The sequence below is a fragment of the Zerene cesonia genome, chromosome 7 (genome assembly GCF_012273895.1).
Source record: "Zerene cesonia ecotype Mississippi chromosome 7, Zerene_cesonia_1.1, whole genome shotgun sequence".
NCBI classification, from domain to species: Eukaryota; Metazoa; Arthropoda; class Insecta; order Lepidoptera; family Pieridae; genus Zerene; species Zerene cesonia.
In genome coordinates, this window is record NC_052108.1 from 9396660 (window position 1) to 9419217 (window position 22558).

A 22558-nucleotide genomic window follows, 5' to 3' on the forward strand; every position below is an offset into this window, starting at 1 on the left:
GGCGAGGGGGAGGGCGAGGCGGTGTCGCCGGTGGAGCGGCGCGCGCTGGCGGCGGCGTGCAGCACGCCCATCGCGCGCGACTAGCGGCGCTCGCTCGCGGCGCTGTGCTGCCGCCCGCGCGCGCCGCGCTCCGCCTGAGCTCCTCCCGAGCTCCTCCCGAGCTCCTCCCGAGTCCCCGACCCCAACGCGTAAAGCCACGTATCCGCAGATAGTGTTTGCCTCGAATGTTATGTGATATAAATACGATGTCGCGGAACGTTCGCGCGGCGACTTCCGCCGGTTGAACCGCGCTGTAAAAACTCAAGGGCGTTCATTTTATTTTATAGTCGAGTACTGGACGTCAATATGTTGAATAATGTACGAAATTATCGATCTATATTGTGCCGGTGCCAAATCGCCGGCGAGTTGATGCCACGCCGCAATCCGGTGGGCTCTGGCGGAGATGATTACGGCGCGGTGTTCATTTATATTGTATTCATGAATTAACAAATTGTTCTTTTCGATGTATATAATGCTTTATTCGATTTTCAATTTATTAAACTTTGTATTAACTAATTATCATATTTAACCAATAACAATAATATATAAGATACGACATATTATTATGTAAGCAGGAAAGTCGTCGGTTATGTTGAGAACAACGCAGCCGTCTTACGGAAGACAAATCGGCTGCGGGGCGCGTGTGCTTGAGAGTCGCGATTATAAGTTATATCCAGTATTGGAAAGTTATGGAGCCGAATAGCAATATAAAATATTGATAACAAAAAACAAAAAACTTTTTTTATAAAGTTTATAAGTACATGTACATTATTTGCAATTCGAAAATTTCAGTTACATTCGAACAACTATTTATTTTCTATGACAGAATTTTTCACGAATTCAAAGAAGCCCATAAAGAAATATGATTTGATAACTTTAAGTCTTTTATGACTTTAAACAATACACCATACATTATTCGTTGTGTGTTGTATGTGACCAATTTATTTCATGATTTTTTTACATTTATTTTTCCAATGTCTATAATAAATACAATAAGCTTTCACGAGAAATATCATCCGTTTGATTCCGTAAGACGGCGGGAGGTACGCGGTGTGACTACTGCCTTATCGTGTGTTCAATTCGCGCAAACTGCCGAATCTAATATATCTATAACTTTATGCATTTATTTTATAATTAACTAAACGATCGGCTCTACATATTTTGCATTTTATACGTGTATTGAATTAATCAAATGGTTGCTCAGAATGTTTTTACATTTTTCATAGTTAAGCTTAAATAAAAAGGATGTTTATATGTTTGTCCAAATTGTGATGCATCGAATTCAGTATCGAATATTTGAGTCAATTATGAAGTGCATCGAAAAAAGTGTGTAGAGCCTTTCTTCATAGAGAAGCCTTATTTATGTATCGCTTTACGACTGAGATCTGTACTCGTATTTAGTATATAGTCTATTTAGTATATAACTGTTGTATTCGCTTCTATATATAGTCTTACCGCGTGGTGTTACTTGCGAGTTGTAGCACGTTTTGCGGGTTTTTTGATATCTTTACAAATTCGAGTGTGTGTTCGTCGTGAGCCGTTTTTTGAATAGACTTCGTGTTTTACAGTATTCATAAGCAATAACTCAAATGTATGTGTGTCATAGTGCATAGTGTTTGCTGTATGTACTTCTCCTAATGTTTTGTCAAAAATGTTTTTATGTAAAATGGTCTACACGTATACATGCAGTGCAAATGTATTAATAGATAACTGTGATGATTTGTTCGAAAACCTGAAAGTAAAGACGTGATAATTTTATCTCGTAACTGGAAGATTATTCAAGTTTCAACTAAAAGTATTTGAAATTGTATAAATTTTCATTTGAAATGTCTGATACAGAATAACAAGACGATAGATACACGAATAGAGCGTCGATGAAGTCTCGCGCGAGTCTGCATTGTTCAACTGAAATGTCTCCATTGTTTCATGTTTGTTTATGAAATTCTCTTCAAATCTGATAAATGAATAGTATTTATGAATTCTCCCATACAATACATGAGATTGCGTAAAACGGCCAAATTTAGCTTAGTTATGGAGTTAGTGTCGCGTAGTGTAGGATAGTATCGCATCTACCTCCGCTTGTAACGACGCGCTGCCAACGTCTCGCTTCTGTCTTCTATACGTAGAGTTATTTCCTAGTTCTTGTATTACTTTTTATACTATTGTGTAGTGTAACTCGGTCTAAAGATTGAGAATTTCAGATATATCTCATAGTAATATTGTAGTGTTTAATCAAATTTTTATTGTAATGTGTATTTCGATTTGCCTTATGTATTGATGTTGGTCTGGCGGTTCCGCATAGTTATAGGTATGCGTTTTCTTTTTGATTAAGTAAAATTGAGATTGTTTTTCATAAAATCGTGGAAAGTGTATATGTAGCTCATAAGCTCATCAAACTGTCGGACTGACATTCATTTTCGATTGTTTATAAAAATTTAACGAAATATTATAAATGTTTATTGTATATTAATTCGGTGGGACCTTAACTCTTGTTGTCTGATTGCTATTACTCACTCGGCGTAAGCTTGGAAGCGGTATATGCAATGTAATATTGTGTTTGATTTAACTCGAGTATTATTCATTAGACATAGATCCACCTAGACCACGCTCGCTGATAAGTGTTCGAAACATTGGGTTAAATAACGAATAAAATCTTGTTTAAAATTCGTTAAAATGTTCTTAATTTCTAAATGAAATATGATTTGTTATCTATAAATAAGTGTTACATTATGTTACGTTTCCACGTGTGTGGTGAAGAGATACATTACTATTATTTGCGTCCAAATACGAGAAATACAAGAAAACTTTCATAGAAACTGTTGTTAGGAAATTGCGGCCCTAACGAGATATTAGATATCGCAGTCTTCCAAGTTTGCGCTGACGTCTAGTTGTTGTGGATTTTTAGACATTTGAAATTATAAATGTTTGATATAACGAGAATATATGAAGTTTATCGTGGACATTATCGTAGGAAGGCGGGTTGTTGCGTGTTGCTATTGAATGCTAGCTTTTGATCTGAGAAGTGCGAGGTTCGAGAGCTTTTTGCCATTATCTAAACGTATCATTTTTTTTTAATAATCTTCGAAATATTTTTTTCTATCGGGAAACGTAAAACTAGCTCTCGAATTGCGTACTCAGCGTTTGCTCAGTGTGTTCAAATGTTGCTGTGTAGGATAGCATTAGACGCGGTGCGGTGAGACCCGCCGCGGTGGCGTCAAGCGGGAGCCTTCTGTAGGCTTAGAAGTTACATATTCAGTAACATTATGTATAATAGTAAAATTATCTTTCCTTTGATCTCACAACCGGTAAAACTAAGTTAAACTTTCTAAACTCGAAATGTAAACCGTCATAGGTACACTTTCAAATAAGAATTTAAATCAGTTTTTAAACTATCCGATAACGACATTAACATTGTTCAATGCTCGAGGTTATTGCTTCGAGGACTGATCTCGCAGATCCGCCCGCGCTGGTGACAAATAAACGAATGTCTCTCGAAATAGCCGCGCGGGAGACCGCTCGACGCCGTCGCCAGATACATTCCATTGTTTCTATTTACTGTTGTGTATTATAATGGGTAAATAAAACTATTTTAAATTATTACGCCTTTTATTATAACCTTAATCTAGTTACCATCTCAGTACAGTAAGGTATCAGACTCTTGTTGGCAAGCTTATACTTGTAGTTTGTTTTTAATTTGGCCAATTAATTTGCCATATGCAACTGTTAGTTAGTTGTTTGATACATTTTAGTTTTGAAGTAAATATACATTCTTGAAATACGCCTACTACTTCTACAAACACTTGTCGTTACAGCGAAATACTGTTTGTTACTTGGGGAAAACATAAATTTGATAAAATAAAAAAAAACAACAGATAATTTAAGGTAACAGCACTCGTCTTAGTTATGGTACGTAATTATAGTGAGTTGGTAAATTGTAAATACTGAAAATATTCTTTTAAATTATACTTAAATGTAGTTATTTTATAAACGAAAATACAATAAAGGTATCCTGCAAGTAAAATATACTCAACTTGTAAAAAATGCCTTAAATATTCGAATACATCAACATTTTATAAAAAATATTTCTCGTATCTACGCTTTTTTAATCGTTCATTTAACGCTATTTTTAAATTCTTACCAAAAGTGACCCTTCTAAATTTATACTTAAACCAAAACAATAAAGATATCTTAGTTCTTTCACTAAGTTACAGGCGTGTTGCGTCACAGAATACAGAACATCCACGCATAGCGCAAATCTCATCGCTCCCATAAATACTTAACCTACTATTTACAATAAGGCACCATTGATTGTTCACAACGCGATTAATATTATCAAAGATTCACATAACCTATCATGTCGAGTATGGATTAGTCTTTCAGTTTCGGTTGCTATCACAGGCCTGTGCCCGGACATGTCATTATATCCGATTCATTATTTAAAATAGCGTTGTTATTGCTATCGGAAGTGTAAATATATTTCTCAGTATAGGAAGTTAATAGACCCCCGATATAATTACTATGTCTTAATGAAACCAAGTAAAACCTGGATAATTACAATCGTGATTATCAATTAAAATACCATTTTATGCCATGTGATTTTAAAATAACCGTTTTTCAACTTCCTGTATTTAATAAATCGATATTATTATCAGATCTAGATACGTTATAAGCTGAGAAGCCTTTTCTTGTATTGGACTTTTTTCATATAGATTATGAAGGTGGCAGGTTTATTGTGACTGTATAATGATTTCACTAACACGGTATTATGTTGTTGGCCTGCGGACGTGTTTGTGATAATGTAATAGAGCAGTCGGTCTAAGCGGGTGCGGGCGGCGGCGGCGGCGCGGGGCGGGGCGCGCGCGGCGGCGCCAGCACGCTGTGCGGCACCGGCACCGTGCGCCCGCACACCTGCAAGGCAATGGGGAGATTGTTGTACTTGTAGGATACATTGAGCGTTCGTAAACAACCGGGGATGACCGTTTCGTAAGCTGTACGTGTCGTGGCTAATCAGTTTTCTGTGCGATATTAAGTAAAGCAGTAATTCTGATGTAATATGGATGTTCTATAGATGCCCAAAACAATGGCTAGTAATTTTTTTTTTATTTGTCTGATCGTTTGTTCGTATGTGTGTGTCAATTACCTAGAATATATGATATAACAGTATGTTTATATATAACAACTTATAAAGTTATATTTTATTTTAACAAAAAAAAATTAAACTTAGGCGTGGCTATCCTACATGTAACGTCGCGACTCGCGTAAATAAACTCGCGAACATATAATCAAATGAGGTGTCATTGGGTAGGTCTTTAAAATTAAATATAGAGGTTTCTGAAAAAGTTTTTGTTAAAGTAAATAGGATACGTACGAGATGTACGCATTAATCAACAACAACAAATCATCTAAAGTCGTATAAAACGTCATGTTGCCTCTTCTTCATTAAGTATAAAACTTCGTAGTTCTCTAGAATGAAAAGTTAGTTTGTAATATATTTAAATATTCTATTAACATTTGTCTATTTTGCAATGATTATTTATTTATTTTTTTGTTTATCATAAACCATCGCTTTATCATATAGGCGCTATTCTTAATCGAATAGATTATAAAATAGCTAAGAAATGTCTTTTTACCATTGTATCAAGTAGCTTGAAATTTGTAGAATAATAATCATAAGTGAAATAGAGCGCCAGTGCGTAGTGTAGTGTACCTGCACGGTGACGTGTCCGCGCGGCGCGGCGCCGAGCGCCAGCACGGTGTCGCCGGCGCGCAGGCGCACGCCCGCCTCGTCCCAGTCGGCCGCCACGGTGCGTTGCTGCGGGTAGCCGAGCTTCACGCCGTTCGACACTATGTAGGCGCGCGACGGCGGCAGCGGCGGCGGCCGTTCCTGCACATGCGTCTGCGTTCACTTTACTATTATACCAACTGTTACTTGTGATCGGTTCGATACGATCGGCTGCATCTAATCATTTGAAAACGAAATTTTCATTTTTAAAACGTAAATTACTAGATTCGGCCTAGGATAAGGTCAGTCATTGTTTTAAATAATTTTCTTTTAATAAATAAATGTGCAATTATTTCTTTCGCTTATGAGAATATTAAAATTCCTCAAACAAACGGAACAATGCAACACCTCATAAACTGATGATGGAAAGTAGAAACTAACCAAGTCGAGTCCGAAGAGTGAGCAGGTGCGCTTAACGAGCGCGGGGTCGCACTTGGAGTGCGCGGGCGGCAGCGGCGGCTCGGGCGGCGGCGTGCCGGCGATGGGCGCGGGGCGCGGGCGGCGCGGCGCGCCCGCCAGCCGCGCGCGGTGCCGCCGCCACGCCGCCTGGATGCACTGCGCCGCCGCCGCGCGCCGCGCGCGTCGCATGCGCTCCAACACCTGAATGGGTTCAATTATGTTTAATTACATTTAGTGTCTGTATTTAACACAATTACACGATCTATTTTTAACCAAGTAGTTCATCTACATGCGAAATGTGAAATATGAATTCATTTCATTATGAGCTCTCTTCTCGGTAAAAACCGTGAGGAAAACCGGAGTATCGAAGAATCTAAAGTTCGAAGTAATGGGACACCTGCCTATCCGCACTTTGTCAATGTGATGGAATAAACAGCAGTGGGGACACCCACGCATATTTGGGTTGATGATATCGATACATTTTTCTTACGAAACGGTCAATGACAATAACAAATTTACTACTGGTAATATTGAATATTCAGCAGCATAACGAACACGCACCTGTCTCATCCCCTCGCTGAGGAAGACGTGGCGCTTGCCGATGGCCCAGCGCACGGCGGCGGGCGAGTGCGGCGCGGGCGGCGCGCCGCCGGCGGCCACGGCGCGCAGCACGCGCGCGCAGCCCGCCGCCTCGCCGTCCCACTCGCCCCACTCCTCCTTGCCGCGCGCCCACAGCGCCCGGTAGCGGCCGCCGAACGCGCGGAACCGCATGCGGTGCGGGTACCCGTTCGCCATTAGCTGCACCGTCTCCAGGATTTGCAGAGCTCGCACCTGTCGTTGCAACATGATTTGACATGACCATTTTTGAGATTCAAGTGTAATGTCGGAGATAATCTTAATAAATATTTAAAAATATGCTTCACTAAATCAAAATTAAAGTAATGCAAACATGTTGCTTTTCTAAGTTGTTATTTTTTTGTAAATAATCTTTTTGCTTCCTTTTCCCATCACTCTGTTCGTAAATATCAATGCCATAAAAACGTTCTGGTAAAAAACACATGTACTTTTACGATAAGAAGTTGTGAAATTCATGTAATACCAATTATTCAGTCGCTACTTTTGGGACTTTCATTCTTAAGTTGTTATGGAATTAGCTAACATTACAGTATTTTGTAGAGACAATATCTCTTAAAATCTTCAATGTCTTTAAAAAATAAATTAATTAACTCAAACATCGCATAAAGATACAATTTAAATACAATAGTAATACATATAATATTAAATTAGATCATTACAAGGAATTGCACTATCCTTGTAATCGTTCCGTGTACGAGCACAGCTAATATTCGCTTCTCGCTTACGGCAAATAGTAATTTTTTAATCCTTTGTATTTATATTTATATGTGGTAATAAAGTTTTAATGCATATTATACAATAAACGATGCAGCAACACCGACCTGCGTAGCGACAGTAGATCTATCGAACAACATCGGCGCCTCAGTGGCGTTGGCCCGCAAGCACCTCACGAAGTGCGGTCGCGCGTGCACCAGCGTGCGCAGCAGGTTGTCGAGCCGCGTGTGGAAGTCCTGCGTGAGCGTGGAGGCGCCGGACAGCGGGGCGCCGGGCGGGGGCGCCGCGCTTGCGCCCGCCGCCGTGGGCGACGCGCGGAACTGCGCCCCGGACGGACCGCCCGCTGCTGATAATGCCTAAAATATACATTAAAACTTTGTTATTCTATAAACGTAATATCTTGGCGAGTATATGCGCGTAGAATTTTAACAAATTGAACACGAATCTATAGAGGTATGTAGTTTTATTGCTTAATATCACTGTTACTGGTGCATGTTAAATTATAATTATATGGTGCTTAGATTACAGATAATTATGTTTATTCTTACACGTCGCGATCGTTTTACGATGTTAAGTGGACTAAGATCTTGCGATCAGTGAAATAACGAACTATGCGAGGAACATCAACCATAAACAATATTAATTTGCGTTGTTTCGTTTATCTGTATGTAATAGATATTACGTATCTATGCACACAGACAAAACTACGACAAACTGTGTTATTCTGGTACATAAACTACAACACTGCTGAGTTTTATCAAAACCCGATCAGTAGCTTTGTCGTGATTGACTAACAAACATCCATCGGTGTATAAATAAACAATTTCACGATACCTTGAGCTCAGCTCCGAACAGATGTGTCGCAAAGCCAAATTCGCAAGCTCTCGTATCAAACGCAGCTAGCAGATCGTCGGGCACGGAGTCGCGGTTGGCGTCGAGGAAGTCCGTCGCGTCGTACGTCACTTCGCCCGCGTAGTGGCGCACGGCGAAGCGGCGCGGGTGCGGCGGCCGCGCCTCGCCGAGACGCGGGTGCCCTCTGGAGATCCATTCATAACAATTAAGATGTCAAATCGAATATCTTTATTTCGCTCGTATATGGTTTGCAAAGTGTTACAGAATTATTGCACTACGCATTTATATCGTAGTTAGGATGTACGAACCTATGTGCAGTCTTGATCCTCGCGACGTACTGTTCGGGCGAGCCGCGCGCCGCGCACTCGGCGTCGAGCGCGGCGAGCAGGCCGGTGCGCAGCGACGACACCAGGTCGATGCACGGAACGTTGTCCACGTACTCCACCTCCAGAGCGCCCGACACCCCCTCCTCGCGACACGACTCCGCTGAAGACTAACGTTTATGGTTTATGTTTCAGTTCAACACGACAATCGAGGAGAAAATTATTTCGATTTTCTTAGGCAAATGTTTGTGCTACTACGCTACGTTTTTACACTTAAAAATGGATCAAAATGTGCTACGCGAGTATTCTATAATTATAATATTTTAACATAAAACCAGAGCGGCTGTGACCTAAAGCGATACGTGCTCTCGTTGGGACGGCACAGGCGTCACCATTGCGTTTCATAAAATCTTATATGTTATAGTTGGATGAAGGCAAATGTTGATCTGCTGTATAGCGAATGTGTAGTGAACAAATTGGTTCAATGAAATGAAATCGCTTCCCTTATTGCTTTTTGTCACAATGAAGTTACCTTAAACACGTGAGTGTTGTAGAAGTGTTGCATGGTCTCTGCGCACAGGTTGGCGCACAAGTGCTCGAGGCGGCTGGGCGCGGCGTCCTCGAAGCCGAACATGTCCAGGATGCCCACGAAGCCGTCCGTTGCGTGGCGCACCGCGTCGTTGAGCGCCGCCATCGAGCGCGCGCCCGCGCGGCCCCGCGCGCCGCTGCCCGCCGTGGACGCGCGCCGGGAGGCTGCGTCTTGGTGCACCTACAGTACCGATACTGTTAGTTCGCCTGTTAGTGCACTGTGTTATGCTTGACAGTGACTATGACGGTGACGTTAATTATTACTTATTCACAAAGAAAACTGAATTGTAATGCTCACTTTGGTTAAAGTATGTGGCATGTTTCTGTTTAGGTACGGAGAGTAGACAAATCAATAGATACATAAAACACCAATCTAATGAAAGGATCATTTTATAATCCGTTTTATCATCATCGTTCATGTTATACTATATTCCCATACAATTACTGAAAATAGTTGACATTAGTGTAGAATCTCAGTTAAGTGCAGCTCACTAGTCACTGATTCTACGATTCTTCTACACTACTGATAGTACGAACCGATTCATTGGAGTCGGAGGAGAGGGTCCCGAGCGTGGAGCCGAGCCGCTTGAGCGAGTTGGCGCGGCGCACGATGGTGGCGACGGTGCGGCAGTACAGCGCCTTGGCGAGCGCGTCGCGCGCCGCGGCGGCGGCGGCGGCGCTGGCCGGCGCGCGCACCAGCGCCCGCCCGCGCGCCGCGCCGCGCGTGCCCAGCCCGCGCACCAGCGCCGCCGCGCCCACACCCAGCAGCGCGCCCGCCGCCGCCAGCTCCGCCTGCGCGCACGTGCGTACATGTCACATGTCACATGTATTGTATAACATTACCAATATCAGGTACTAGCTGTTCGCCCGTGGTACATATATAGTCTATGTTACTCGTGGATAATGTAGCTTTCGAATGGTGAAAGAATTTTTAAAATCGGTCCAGTAGTTTTTGAGCCTATTCATTACAACCAAAGTTTTCCTCTTTATAATATTAGTGTAGATATATTCATAAATCTTTAAACCGTAAACATCGTCAGTTTCATAAAATACGAGTACTGAAATGTTTGAAGATTTTCTGATTTTTGTAAAATACATCTATCGTATCAAATTTATACCATTATATTTTCAACATACTATCAATTCAATTAGGTAATAGATTCAAAAGTCACATGTCGTCGACAGGTGACATCTGCCAACCCGCACTTGGTCAGCGTGGTGGATTATGGCCTGAACGCTCGTACGAGGCCTGTGTCCCAGCAGTGGGAACATATATAGGCTGATCATGATAATGATGGTGCTATCAATTTAGTATATGGTGCAGTGGAGCATATGCTTTAATTATAAAAAAACGTGTTTAGCTCATGCTGTTCTTAAGGTTACGGGCGTTTATGGGTGGTAACCACTTACTGTAGGTGATCCACACGCTTGTTAGTTTTCTCTACCATCAACTAGCCAGATCTATCATTAATTACATACCTCTCCACTGGGTTCAGCGGTGCCATCGGCGGTGTCGGTGAAGGTGACGTTGCCGAGCAGCAGCACGGCGGCGAGCACGCGCACCACGTCCAGGAAGGGAATGCCGAGCACGCCCAGGCAGCTTTTCCACGCCTGGAAGCGTGCCGAGTCGTCCGCGTCTGCGCGACGCGACACTGACGATGACAGATACCTGCGACAAATGGAACACATTACTTCCATATTCTATTCCATATACTCCATTCTGTACGAGCCCAGATCAAGCATGATGTCAATATGCGATATTACAAGATACCACCTAATGTAAAAGGATACTCCTTTCACATGGACGTGGCTTACTGCTCTTTTCACATAATGGAAATATCTGAGGCGGTGAGGTACTATCAATAAACCAATAAACTGAACGAAGGTGTTATCGATTGCACATTGAAAGGAATTCTTGAACGCCGACCGTAAGTCCTGCGGCGAGTAGCCGTCGAGGTGCAGCTGCGAGCGCTCGTCCGCCGAGAGGCCGGCCAGCATCTGGTAGAAGATGTGGTAGTTGCGCTCGCCCGCCGGCGGCCGCACCACGCGCGTCTGGTCCAGGAAGTAGCAGTGGATCTTCGTGCGGTACAGCGCGCCGTCTGTCACTTGCACCTCTATGAAGTGACCCTGGAACCAACACACATGAAATAAAATAGAATATTTACATGTATACTAAACATCAAGCGCATTTTGACATTGAAATTTGTTATATTCGTGTATAAAATTGCATTACAGGTAGTCTTTTAAGGCTACGTCTAATGTCTCGAGGAAAAAGTTGAAGCTAAAGAGCTTTTAGGTAATAAATGCACGTTATGATTATTACTATAATTACGCCAGCGTTAATGTATTTAATAGTTAAATGTGAGCTGAAAGTTCAGGTTGCTGTATCAAATAATGGAGTATCAAATACGGCGAGTGTATATAAGTATAAACAACGAACAATGCGGCTGGAGTGCGAGTTGGCGTGCGTGGCGGCCGTGCCGAGCGAGCGCAGCACGGTGAAGGCGGCGGCGAGGTGCTTGAACGCGTCCGTCTCGGGCCCGCCGCCCGCCACGTCGAACAGCCGCCGCAGCAGCACCATCGACGCGTACGTCTTGCCCGACCCGGACACGCCTGGACGGGAATATACTCATATAATTATGCTGGTGATATATCCACCGTCATTTTCTTATACAAATTTCCATCTAACATGATTAATGAATTAAAATAAAACAAAAACTGTTACTTAGTTAAATTTAGCTTTTCACCTTTGCTATTACAAATAATATATGGAAAACGTGCATGACTTATGGATTATGAAAAGCAATAAATAATAATTTCTTGTATCATATACTACAATTCTACTAATATTATAAATACGAAAGTTTGTAAGGATGTGTGTGTGTTTGTTGCTCTTTCACACAAAAACCACTGAACCGATTGCAATGAAATTTGGTACGTAGACAGCTGGACAACTGAAATAACATATAGGCAACTTTTTATTCCGATATTCCTACGGAATACGTACTTACGCGGGTGAAACCGCGGGGTGCAGCTAGTATTAATAAACGATAATTATTGATAGGTAAATTAATTGTATTTAAAGTCGTCTTGATATATAGCAACGAAAAGGTTCGATAGAAGTACCCGATAGAATGATGGCCTGCGGGCAGCCCGTGTCGGCCTGGTGGCGCACGGCGTCGTGCACGAGCCGCGCCAGCTCGGGCCGCTGCGCGCGCGCCGCGCCCGGCGTCAACGCATTGGATGCGTCCGTGTAGGCGTTCATCGCCACTACTATTGGTCCCACTGATGTCTGAAACGTTATACGTAATCATGAAAATTGTAAGCAAATAATCGATGAGAAATCGATACAATGGAATGGTGATGAATATGGACACACAGAATGGAAGAATACCGTAACAGCATACTCACATAAAACTTATTATGGTAGAACCTAGTCTGCAGGGCCCGGACCAGCGCGTCCTCAGTGAGGGGCCCGCGCAGGTGTATGAGGTCGTCGACGTCGCAGCCGGCGGGCGCGCTCGGCGCCGCGCCGCCCGCCGGACCCGCCGGACCCACCGGACCCGCCGGACCCGCCGCGCTGCGCCATCTTGCTTCTGGAACATTGCTTGATTAGTTTCAACGAAAGTGACGCGACATGACGCAAAAGGCACAGTAAGTGGCCCAGAAAAAAATTCTGAATTAGTTTAGGAGCGCGACTTCCAACTTCTAAATGGTTTTATTTAATATTTTAAAATTGACTGATATTAAACCTTTTTACTACAAAACATTTATTATTATAGCTTAGTAATAATAATCAATATGTACAAAATAAACTGATCTTGAGTCTAGAGTAGGCGCAGGATGAAAAAAATAGACGCAATGTACATTTACACAAACTGTAATTTAATATTTATTGTATGAATCGAAACTCAACATGAAAAACTACACAAATTACTTTTTTAAACTTACTAAATGATTGTTTACCGCACAGGAATAAACCAATAAAAGCAGTTGTTGGTTATATTAATATTTTTGATAAATTTATCGTCGTTAATTATTACTTCAATTATTGCATATTTTTGACACCATAATCATACTTCATTACAAAATTTCCTATTTTTGCATTTATTACGTTTTTGTACAAACGTATTACATAGGCGGACTGCTATAAAAATAGTATCTTGAATGTGTCAGGTCAGTTTACCGGGTGGAGGTGGCGGTGGATGAGATTGATGCGGCGGCGCGGGTGCGGGCGGCGGCAGCAGCAGCGGCGCGCGCGGCGGAACCGCCGGTTGCCCGCTACTCGCCGCACCCCCCGCGCCGGCCGCTCCAGCGGCCCCTGCCGCACCGGCCGCACCCGCCGCACCTGCCGCACCTGCCGCCCCGCCCACGTGCAAATGGTTACGGAGCGTCACCAGCTCCGAACTGAGGCTTAGCAGCCGTCGCTGCAGGTGCACCGCTTCGTTCGAGGATGATGCGTCTACAAGAAACGGTAAATTAATTGTAATCGTAATTTGTCATAAAAATGTTGTGACACTAATGTGCCAAGCGATTTCTACCCTAAATACTGAAATTGACACAAATTATAATTATAAAAAACATTGACGCATTGTTGATTTATCCATATAAAAAACTAATATTCATATCCTCTAACGCAGAAGATAACTTGCATTCCACATGTCCTCGTCGAAGGAAGTGGATGCGATCCAGAGATCGATCTACGATAAGATTGAAATGCAGTATTTTTATTTTTATTAAAACGTCTATAATCTGCACAAGAAATAATGACTGCAAATATTTTTAACATACAAAAAGCTTATCAAGTTGTATAAACTTTCACTGTACGGCCACAGGTACGACAGAGAAAATATTTTAACGAGCCGGATGCGATGCAACGATTGCAATCATGAATGAGTCGTGTAGCTGCATGTGCTGCAGCTGTCATAAAAACTGCAGAGCATAACTCACAACATATAAATAGTTCTCTTAAAGATTATACTTCTAAAAAGCTATATCCGATACACAATAAACATAGCAGCTTTGCGTAGTAGTAGTGTGTGTGCGGGCGGGCGGGGTGAGGGGCGCGGGCGCGGGGGTGCGGGGGTGCGGGGCGCGACCGGTCGCCCCGAGCCCGCCTGCCAATATCGACCTTGTCCCACTGGGCGCAGGAGCCAGGTTGCTCTGGAATGCTGCACACGTGCCGCGTCAAAAACCTTTTTATTTTTACGAGATCGAAGGACATCTCGCTGCATCACCCTGCTCAAATATTTTCTCGTTGAGCCTGAGAACTTAACCACAGCTCACTATTTTACTACAGGTCCGACAATTTTCACTATTATGAAACCCAGATTTACACTAATATAAAGTGTTTTTTATTATGTATTATGTAAATATGTTATGAAGATATGCATAATTATTTGTATTAATGCTAACCTCGGTGTAGATGTTAATATTTAATATTTTTGAGCAGCATATAAACATTTGCGCTGCATAAGTAATCCTTACGCTTCCCTCTTCTCTGAAGAGCAGTCTTTTGTTAAGATCGCGTTTTGAATTTATTTATCATATAGCTATATGTTAAGAGTTCAGTAAGGTAACAAAACATATAATTTTTTATCACTGTAGAACTGTAATTTATGTAAGAAAGTTCATCTCTATTAGTAATATTTACTTCTCTATGAGAAACCGTAAATAAATATTTTCCTCCTGCATTGCTTGAACAATTTCAACAATTTGTTAAACACGGTCACTACAAAAACATTGGATAGGAAACGAAAAGAAGGAAGTAATCATTATAAAGTTAATGAAAGTTGAGCAAAAAATGGTAACGGCGCAGAGCAGCGAGCGACTGGCGAGTAAACGCGTTACGAGAGGCGGTGATTTGGTCGGCGGAATGTCGCGGGCAGCTGCCGACTCGCGCCTGACACACTGCCGCGGGTTTCTACTCCATCGCTTGTTATAATATCCATTATCAATTAGTGAAAACTTTGATGTCTTGCTGTTTTATGGTTATTATATATAATAACATTTTAATCTTATAACGGTTGCTCTCATATCTTATTATTAATAAAAATAAATGTGTGAGGTAGTTTTATTGTTTTTATTCGACACTGGTGTATGGGCTGATAAAACATACACTCTTGGTTGATATTGATATAATTATATTATAATGATATACTGATATGCACATACACCCCGAGCGCCTTAGACGAGCTGCTATTACAGACTGACTTAATTGAATCAGGATGTACAGGTAGCCTGAACAACTGGCTATATTTTGTCATTGCAGGGCAGGAGAGGAGTTTTGACGAGCGGGAAGTTCATTTCATAAAATATTAAATATTTAAAGTGGCGGGGCTGTCGGGCTGTTAGGCGTTCCGGCGTATGACGAGAGCGCGAATCCCGCCTCGAGATCTAATTGATTGTATTGCTTAAAATTTATTGAAAAATAATTAACACGTTTGATCATTAAAGGTTTTTAAAGAAATTCTCAGTGTGACGGTATCTGTGGTAGTCCAACAGGTCCCGTTCTTCACATTCTAGCTTAATAAAGCTTATAAACGCTACATTATTAAAGTATTTTGCCAACAACATTCACAGGTGAATGTGTAAGAATTTTTTATAGGATCCAAATATATATTTTTTTTGATTATATCCAGTTGTAGGGATAGTGTGGATAACACTGCGATATAACTACGTATGTATACAACAAGCGATACCCAGCACAGAAAGTACAACAGCACACAATGCAGTATTGTAACTACTCATTCCTCATTACACATACATCTCGTATCGTCCGAACAATGGAATTAGTTAAGCTTTTACTCAACGTTTGCGTAATGTCGTTATATTAAAGAAATTGCAATTGAAGGCATTCAATGAGAATTGTAACAATTTTCTAATTCTCATCACATGAGATGTGACAGCCCGAGATACGCGCAAATAACCAACGGATCGCCATGAACGGTTGAAAAAGTGCGATAGCTGGAAAAGCTTACAGAGCGATCAATTATGCAATATTATTTAATAACGGACCCCGCAAACGCTGTTCTGCCTTACTCTTATCATATTGGGATATGAAACATGGATGTTGGCTGATTCTGAAACCTACCCGATATGCACACAAAATTTATTAAGAATCCATCCAACCGTTTCGGAGGAGTATTGGAACTAACATCGTGACGATCTTCAGTAAATGCTTTTTGAGATATAGTCAAAACATATGGTATTGTAGAAAAGAGTATACACTTGTATAAGAGTATAGAATCTTTATATTATGTCTTTCTTTTAAAATAATACATACTAAATGCTATTATATTACACATCGCATTTGTTACTAATCATTAAACCGAGCAAGATAAATTAAATCACAATAAACTTGCGTAAAGAATGCTGAAAAATCTGCTGAACTTATCGCGTAAAAATTAGCATAATACTAGAAACATAGTTTTAAACAAATAATGAGCAATGTATCGCGGGTACTATGTTGTATTATAAATTGAATATGCGATCTGCGTGTCGACAGCTTGTCATGACACGCATCCGCTCGCTTCCCAAGCTTTGATACAAAAAGTACCTTTATACACCAGTAGTTTATATGTTCATGAGACTGAATGTTTGCAACATTGCCTACGATATAAACTCAACAAGCGAGTTCGAAGGCATACAAGCTCAAACGTTTATTTGAATTTTTTCGCGACCGTATCAAGAAGTCATCTTGTCATAACATAAGATATAGATATGTTATTTGAAGAGTCAACAACCTGTAACAGTAGAGGCTGGTGTGGTCCGGCGTGGGGAGGCGCGGGGCGGGGGGCCCGGGGGCCGGGGGGAGGTGTCCGTGTTCCCGCACGTGGCTAATCTACGCGATTGTTACTATCGATACAAGATCCAAAACATCATTAGCTTCTTGGGTGGACGTGGTTAAATTTTTTGATTTTCTCTGCACCGATTTAAAACATTTTAATCATTAAAATTTCAATTCTCGAATTTGCTTCTCTAATATCGGTTAGATGAGTGTCACAGGATATAGATTCTAACAAAATAACTGTTTATTGAACTATTAAAGGAGCTGTCGGTTATGTAAGAAAATTGCATATTAACAAAATATAAACACCACACAAACAATCCGTTTCTTTTCATCTATATAAAACAGTATTAAAAAAAATCCTCAGTACAAAAGCAGAGATAAAGGATAAAAATACTAAAATCCATAGCTCGTCCGCTAGCGCTATAAGCATTGCTCGTCATTTATTTCCAAGGTAGTAAATAAAAACAATGGTTAGTGGAATGAGAGATAAGAAGCAATTCTGTACATTCGCGGAACGATGAGAATCAGGCGCGCTGCGGCGCGGGCGACGCGTCCGCCGTACCGCTGCGATAAGGCTCACTTATGTTTATGATAAAAGGACTGAAGGTAAACGAGCAGTCGCGTCACGTGAGAGCTTTTGAAAATATACTTAATTATAATAACATGATACAGGAAATGAACACCTTTTCTTTCAGACATTTAAAATATCTTAGAGAAAAACCAATAGCGAATAGTTTCGATTCCTAACACCTTAACTCGAGTGAAACCAAATATGACGAAAAATATAGTAATTAAGATAATAACTAACAAATTACTATAGAAACTAAACCAATTTTTTACATTTTATATTTTGAAAAAAAAAATTACTTTCCATAATTTCTAATAACTTATTTCTTTATTTTATGTTACTGTATTTTTACTAGAATCAATGTTAATCGTTACCTTTTATTGCTCTTCTCTAGGTCATCGTCTACAAGGGGCGTTATCGACCTCTTTGTGAAAGACTCGAATGGAATGCCTGTCCATAAACGTTCAAATTAAAATTAGGGTTTCTTTATAACGCAAATTCGTATACAGTAGACTTATATTTCTAATTGGTATTTCAATAAAATTCTAGAACATACTGAGCTTAGTTTATCTAGGTAACCAGTTTAGAGAGAGGCAGGTCGTGCGGCGATATTATCGCAACTCGCAGGGCGCCGCGGCGGCCGCCCGCCCGCGCCGCGCCACCGCGCGACACGCATCCAACCTGCCCTCATGCAGACTTGCATACAATATGCATACAATATATCTAATTATCTAAACTATTATATAGCAGCTACACCCCATTTTTCACAGTTTTGTCTGAGTTACCTTAGTCACTTGGACGAATGCCTTTCAATGACTTGTAGTCTGTCAATCTCCAAGTATCTCCTCAGATTAAAAAAGTTTATTGAATATAATATTTGTAGTCTGATATAGACGATATAATAAAAATACATGAAAATAATAATGTTGTATATAAACAAAACATTATTAATGACACATAAGGAAAAAGTTTAGTTTACCACATTGATTTACAACGCCTTGAAAACTTGATGTATTTCAGGAATAAATATGCCTACAATTGAAAGGTTTGCTTGATGAAGCTTGCAGGAAATACAAATTATTACGATGCACTTTTTATTGTTCATTTCTTATAAACTATTATTCTTATAAACTATACTGACATAGAATTGTTCATTTCTTATAAACATGACATCATTATTTACAACATCAGCCCTGACGTTAATAAATACCACATGCATTCCAAGCTCTATTACTTCCGATAAGCTTCGCGCGCGCGTTGATGTCTTTTATAGCAGCACTGTGGAGATTCTCATGACTGCGCTTTATTACTGAATTGTTACTTTTTATTGTGTCTTTAAATGAAGAAGCTTATATGTATAAATTCAGATAATTTATTAAACAATAATAAAATGGTTTCAACTGCATTATCATGCGTAGTGTAAAAAAACTTCCCAAAACGCAACCAATAACCGTAATGTATATTTATTTACAGAAGATATAAAGGCTGTGACCATAAATGTAAACAGTTATGAAAGCGCGAGAGGTCAGACGAAAGTAAGGGCGGTCGGACCGGTCCCTGCCCTACCCCCCACCCGCCGCCCTCCCAACCACCTTGCGCGATCAGCGGACACTATAAATATAGTATCTTGTTTAATTTGTTAAGGTATGGAACCATCATGATAGCTATTAAAAGAGAGACTTTAATTTCCATTGTAAAATTAACATTGTACGTAAAATCTACTCAATATTCTAAATTATTAAATCTTTCTTTAGTTTATTGTAGAAGCGTCGACGAAATATATTCTGCAGTTTTCAACAGTTACAAAGGCGGCGCAAGTAAATTGTTATTCAATATTGTTCCCAACGACTCAGTCTCGCAGCGAAATACAAAATCGGTAACGACATACGCAAATCAATAATTTTCCTATTATTACCGACGGCCTCAGAACACAACGCATTCCATAAGCTCGCCCCGCGGCTCTCCTTGAGTGTGATTATTCTCAGAACCTGTCGTGAAGCAAAAAGCTCCTTTGCGATGTGTCAGTGCAATCGCGAGTCTTTCTATGTCAAGGTATTTTCAGTTCCATATAGAGCCTTCCCTACTTGTTTATTGCTAATTATCTGAACGTGCAGGCCAGTTTCATATTTTATAATTTACTGCATGATTTGAAAGATTCCCATATTTAAAATTTATTCCATAAACTTGAGATTTCAGAAGCACTTTCAAAAGAAGCCTAGTTGAATATAAATTTGTACAATAATTATTTGAGTTTGAGTTAATGCTTGTTGTTCAGATTAAGTTTAGCAGAAGTTTAATTTTTAGTTTTATAGCATTGAAATGCTTTATAAATGAGAAATTTTGAAAGAATAGAAAAAATTTGATCACGAGGCAGGATTCGAACCTGCGTATCTTGCCTAACCGTAGCAACGCCTAGCCTCTCGGCCACCCGTGATCCTGCCACAGTAATCGAATTTCTTCTACTCTTTCGGTTTCATGTGCCTAAGGGACACCCCACGCAGAAGTTGTTCAGAAAACGCTTGAAAATATTTTATATGAGATTTTTGAGTAAAGTCATTTCCGGTTGAATCACAACGTTCCCTAGCGATTTATGAACGATGAACGAACCATCGCGCGGTTACATATTTTTATTTTAATACAAGACATACAATGGTTGCATAATTCATTATTATCGGAATATGATACAGAGATGTAACCACAACGCTCATGTGTGAGTTTGTGTGTTTATGTTATACATATGTGTGTGGGGGTAAGATTGGTTTGTGCAAAAAGTGCATGTGCCGCGAGCCGCAGTAATTGCAGCACTTACGAGCCTGCACCTAGCGCCGCGCACACACTGCACACACACTCGGACGGAAACCAACATCCACCGTTAATTTGTTGTTATGAAATAAACTCAAAAATTAAATAAACGGTAACCTTTTTTTCTAAATGAAGAACAAGTTATTTAATCATTTAAGTGATACACCATATTATGGTAAAAACAAGAATTTCGGATATGCAAGGTTTTTCATTAATTATTGTTATCATAAATATCTACAAAAACGGGCCGGCATAAATTTCTTTAGATAACTAAATCTAGTTTTAGTGATACGCGAGAAAGGTGAATTTCTAAAAACGGCGTATAAAATTAATTAGTTATTCAATAGATTGTAAAGTTGAGCTTATAATCTAAACATACTTCTTCTATTCTGAACTACCGCTAAGCTCTTAATGTCTCGTTAATGTCAGTCGCTGAAAACTTTAAGCTATATCAGTAACCCCCGGAATTATTATTCGCATAGATGATGTTCATAAGAAAAGGCGTAGTGTGTGTGAAATAACCTGCGTCACATTAACATTTCAATTTAAAAATTCTTGTAGCGTTGTAAGTAGTTAATCTACTTAATTTCCATATCGATTTATAAAAATATATGAAAAATTATACGTAACATTCAACAGTTTCTGACCGTAGACGAATATTCGAATACATACGATTAATACATATACGATTTGTCTTCAACGCTATGTAATTAAACGATCTATGGAGGTATTTCATCGAACTATTGAAAGACAAAGAATATTACGTTAAGACTCTACATTGTTTTCTGACAAGTTTGGGAAACATCCTAAGTGTTTGAATTCCAAACAAGTTAGGCGCACTCGGCACGCGAGGCTGCGGGAAAAGTTTATGTTGATAAAGCATTCGAGAGCGTCGAGAACCTGCTTGCGTCCATTGAGCTTTGCCGCGCAAGGGCCGAAACTTAGATTCCTCATACCTGCGCCCGAGAGCCTTCCCCCGCCCGCGCGCCGCTCACCCCGCCACGCCCCGCGTTCTAACCCTATTCCTCTCTAACGTTCCCAGCACACCAGCTTACTAACTAACGAGTGTTGTTAACAACTACGTTGTACTATACAATATTTGCTGTTACTACTCACTTCCTCTTTTTCTTCCGTAAGTTATCTAATGATTTAATTATGAATTCCGTTGCAGCAGCATCACATAAAATATTTGAAGGCATTTTGTAATATATTGGTAAACGGTTAAAATAAAAAAATATATATGTAATTCAAAAACAAAAACATTTCAAGAGATAAAGTTACGTTATTTCAAATAATTGTGCAGGAGAGAGGCTTTAGGCTGCCAACATGATATTTAAGCCCGGCTCGCCGTTAGGAGCCGCCACAGCCTCCAATCCAACGTAATTTCGCAAGATAGAGCCTTGCTTGTATGCGTGTAGTTGTATATGTTTACACAAACGAGTTGTGCTTTGTTTAGAAGTTCCTATATCGAAGAAGATAGATATAATACTTGTGGTGGATATAAGATAGACTACTTGTGGTCGATTATTTGTCTTGTGCAAATTGCAGTCACAATTAACTCATTTACGAAATATAATCATAACATTCCTCGTGTATTTTCTTCGTAACGATTGCACATTTCCTACATACTGTAGCTACAATAAACATGTACCTTACCAAAGTTTCATCTACAGTCTCCCCACCCACAATCCACATCACACATATAATTTAAAGCAAAACGAACATTTTGTGACTCATCGTCACAAATTGATCTGCTGATCACAAAAAACGTACGGGAGGCTGCTCCGGCGTTTAGAGCACGCAAGCGCTCTGCGTCCGAGAGAAAATTTAGAGCTTTCGACGGAGCATCGCGGGCCGCTCCCGCCGGAGGCTCACCTTGCAGCTTCTTCTCCGTCTCCCAGAATTTTTGCAACTCGGTGAAGTATTTGTCCAGAATGAACACCTTGGAGAGGCCGAGCGTGGCCATGGCGGGCGGCGCGCTCGCATCACACTCAGCGGCCGCGCCGCTTTCACTCGTACGGCGACCACTCTCGCGCGCGACTCCCCGCGAACTGCCGCCCGCC

The 22558-nt window shown here is 40.7% G+C and overlaps 2 protein-coding genes across 7 annotated transcripts in view; one reads left to right on the forward strand and one right to left on the reverse strand.

The window, feature by feature from the left end:
* The window catches only part of LOC119828243, a 26707-nt gene extending 26623 nt beyond the window's left edge, over positions 1-84 (forward strand). Inside the window, exon 5 of the mRNA XM_038350346.1 lies at positions 7-84. Coding sequence (XP_038206274.1) covers positions 7-84 — 78 coding nt within the window. The remainder of the gene's footprint in view (positions 1-6) is intronic.
* Positions 85-3631: 3547 nt separating this feature from the next.
* Positions 3632-22558, reverse strand: part of LOC119828362 (unconventional myosin-IXb) — a 28093-nt gene continuing 9166 nt past the window's right edge. For 2 of the 6 annotated variants that reach the window (XM_038350496.1, XM_038350497.1), the window contains exons 4-18: positions 13520-13795; positions 12745-12929; positions 12460-12625; positions 11774-11946; positions 11261-11460; positions 10813-11002; positions 9871-10125; positions 9278-9514; positions 8731-8915; positions 8405-8606; positions 7678-7926; positions 6782-7051; positions 6203-6421; positions 5747-5935; positions 3632-4947 (exon numbers count right to left, since the gene is read on the reverse strand). In XM_038350496.1, the coding sequence (XP_038206424.1) occupies positions 4855-4947; positions 5747-5935; positions 6203-6421; positions 6782-7051; positions 7678-7926; positions 8405-8606; positions 8731-8915; positions 9278-9514; positions 9871-10125; positions 10813-11002; positions 11261-11460; positions 11774-11946; positions 12460-12625; positions 12745-12929; positions 13520-13795 (3089 nt within the window). In that variant the 3' untranslated portion in view covers positions 3632-4854. Of the gene's footprint in view, positions 4948-5746; positions 5936-6202; positions 6422-6781; positions 7052-7677; positions 7927-8404; positions 8607-8730; positions 8916-9277; positions 9515-9870; positions 10126-10812; positions 11003-11260; positions 11461-11773; positions 11947-12459; positions 12626-12744; positions 12930-13519; positions 13796-22268; positions 22551-22558 lie in introns of those variants that run through there. The other 4 variants (XM_038350501.1, XM_038350500.1, XM_038350498.1 and 1 more) reach the window with 4 other exon arrangements.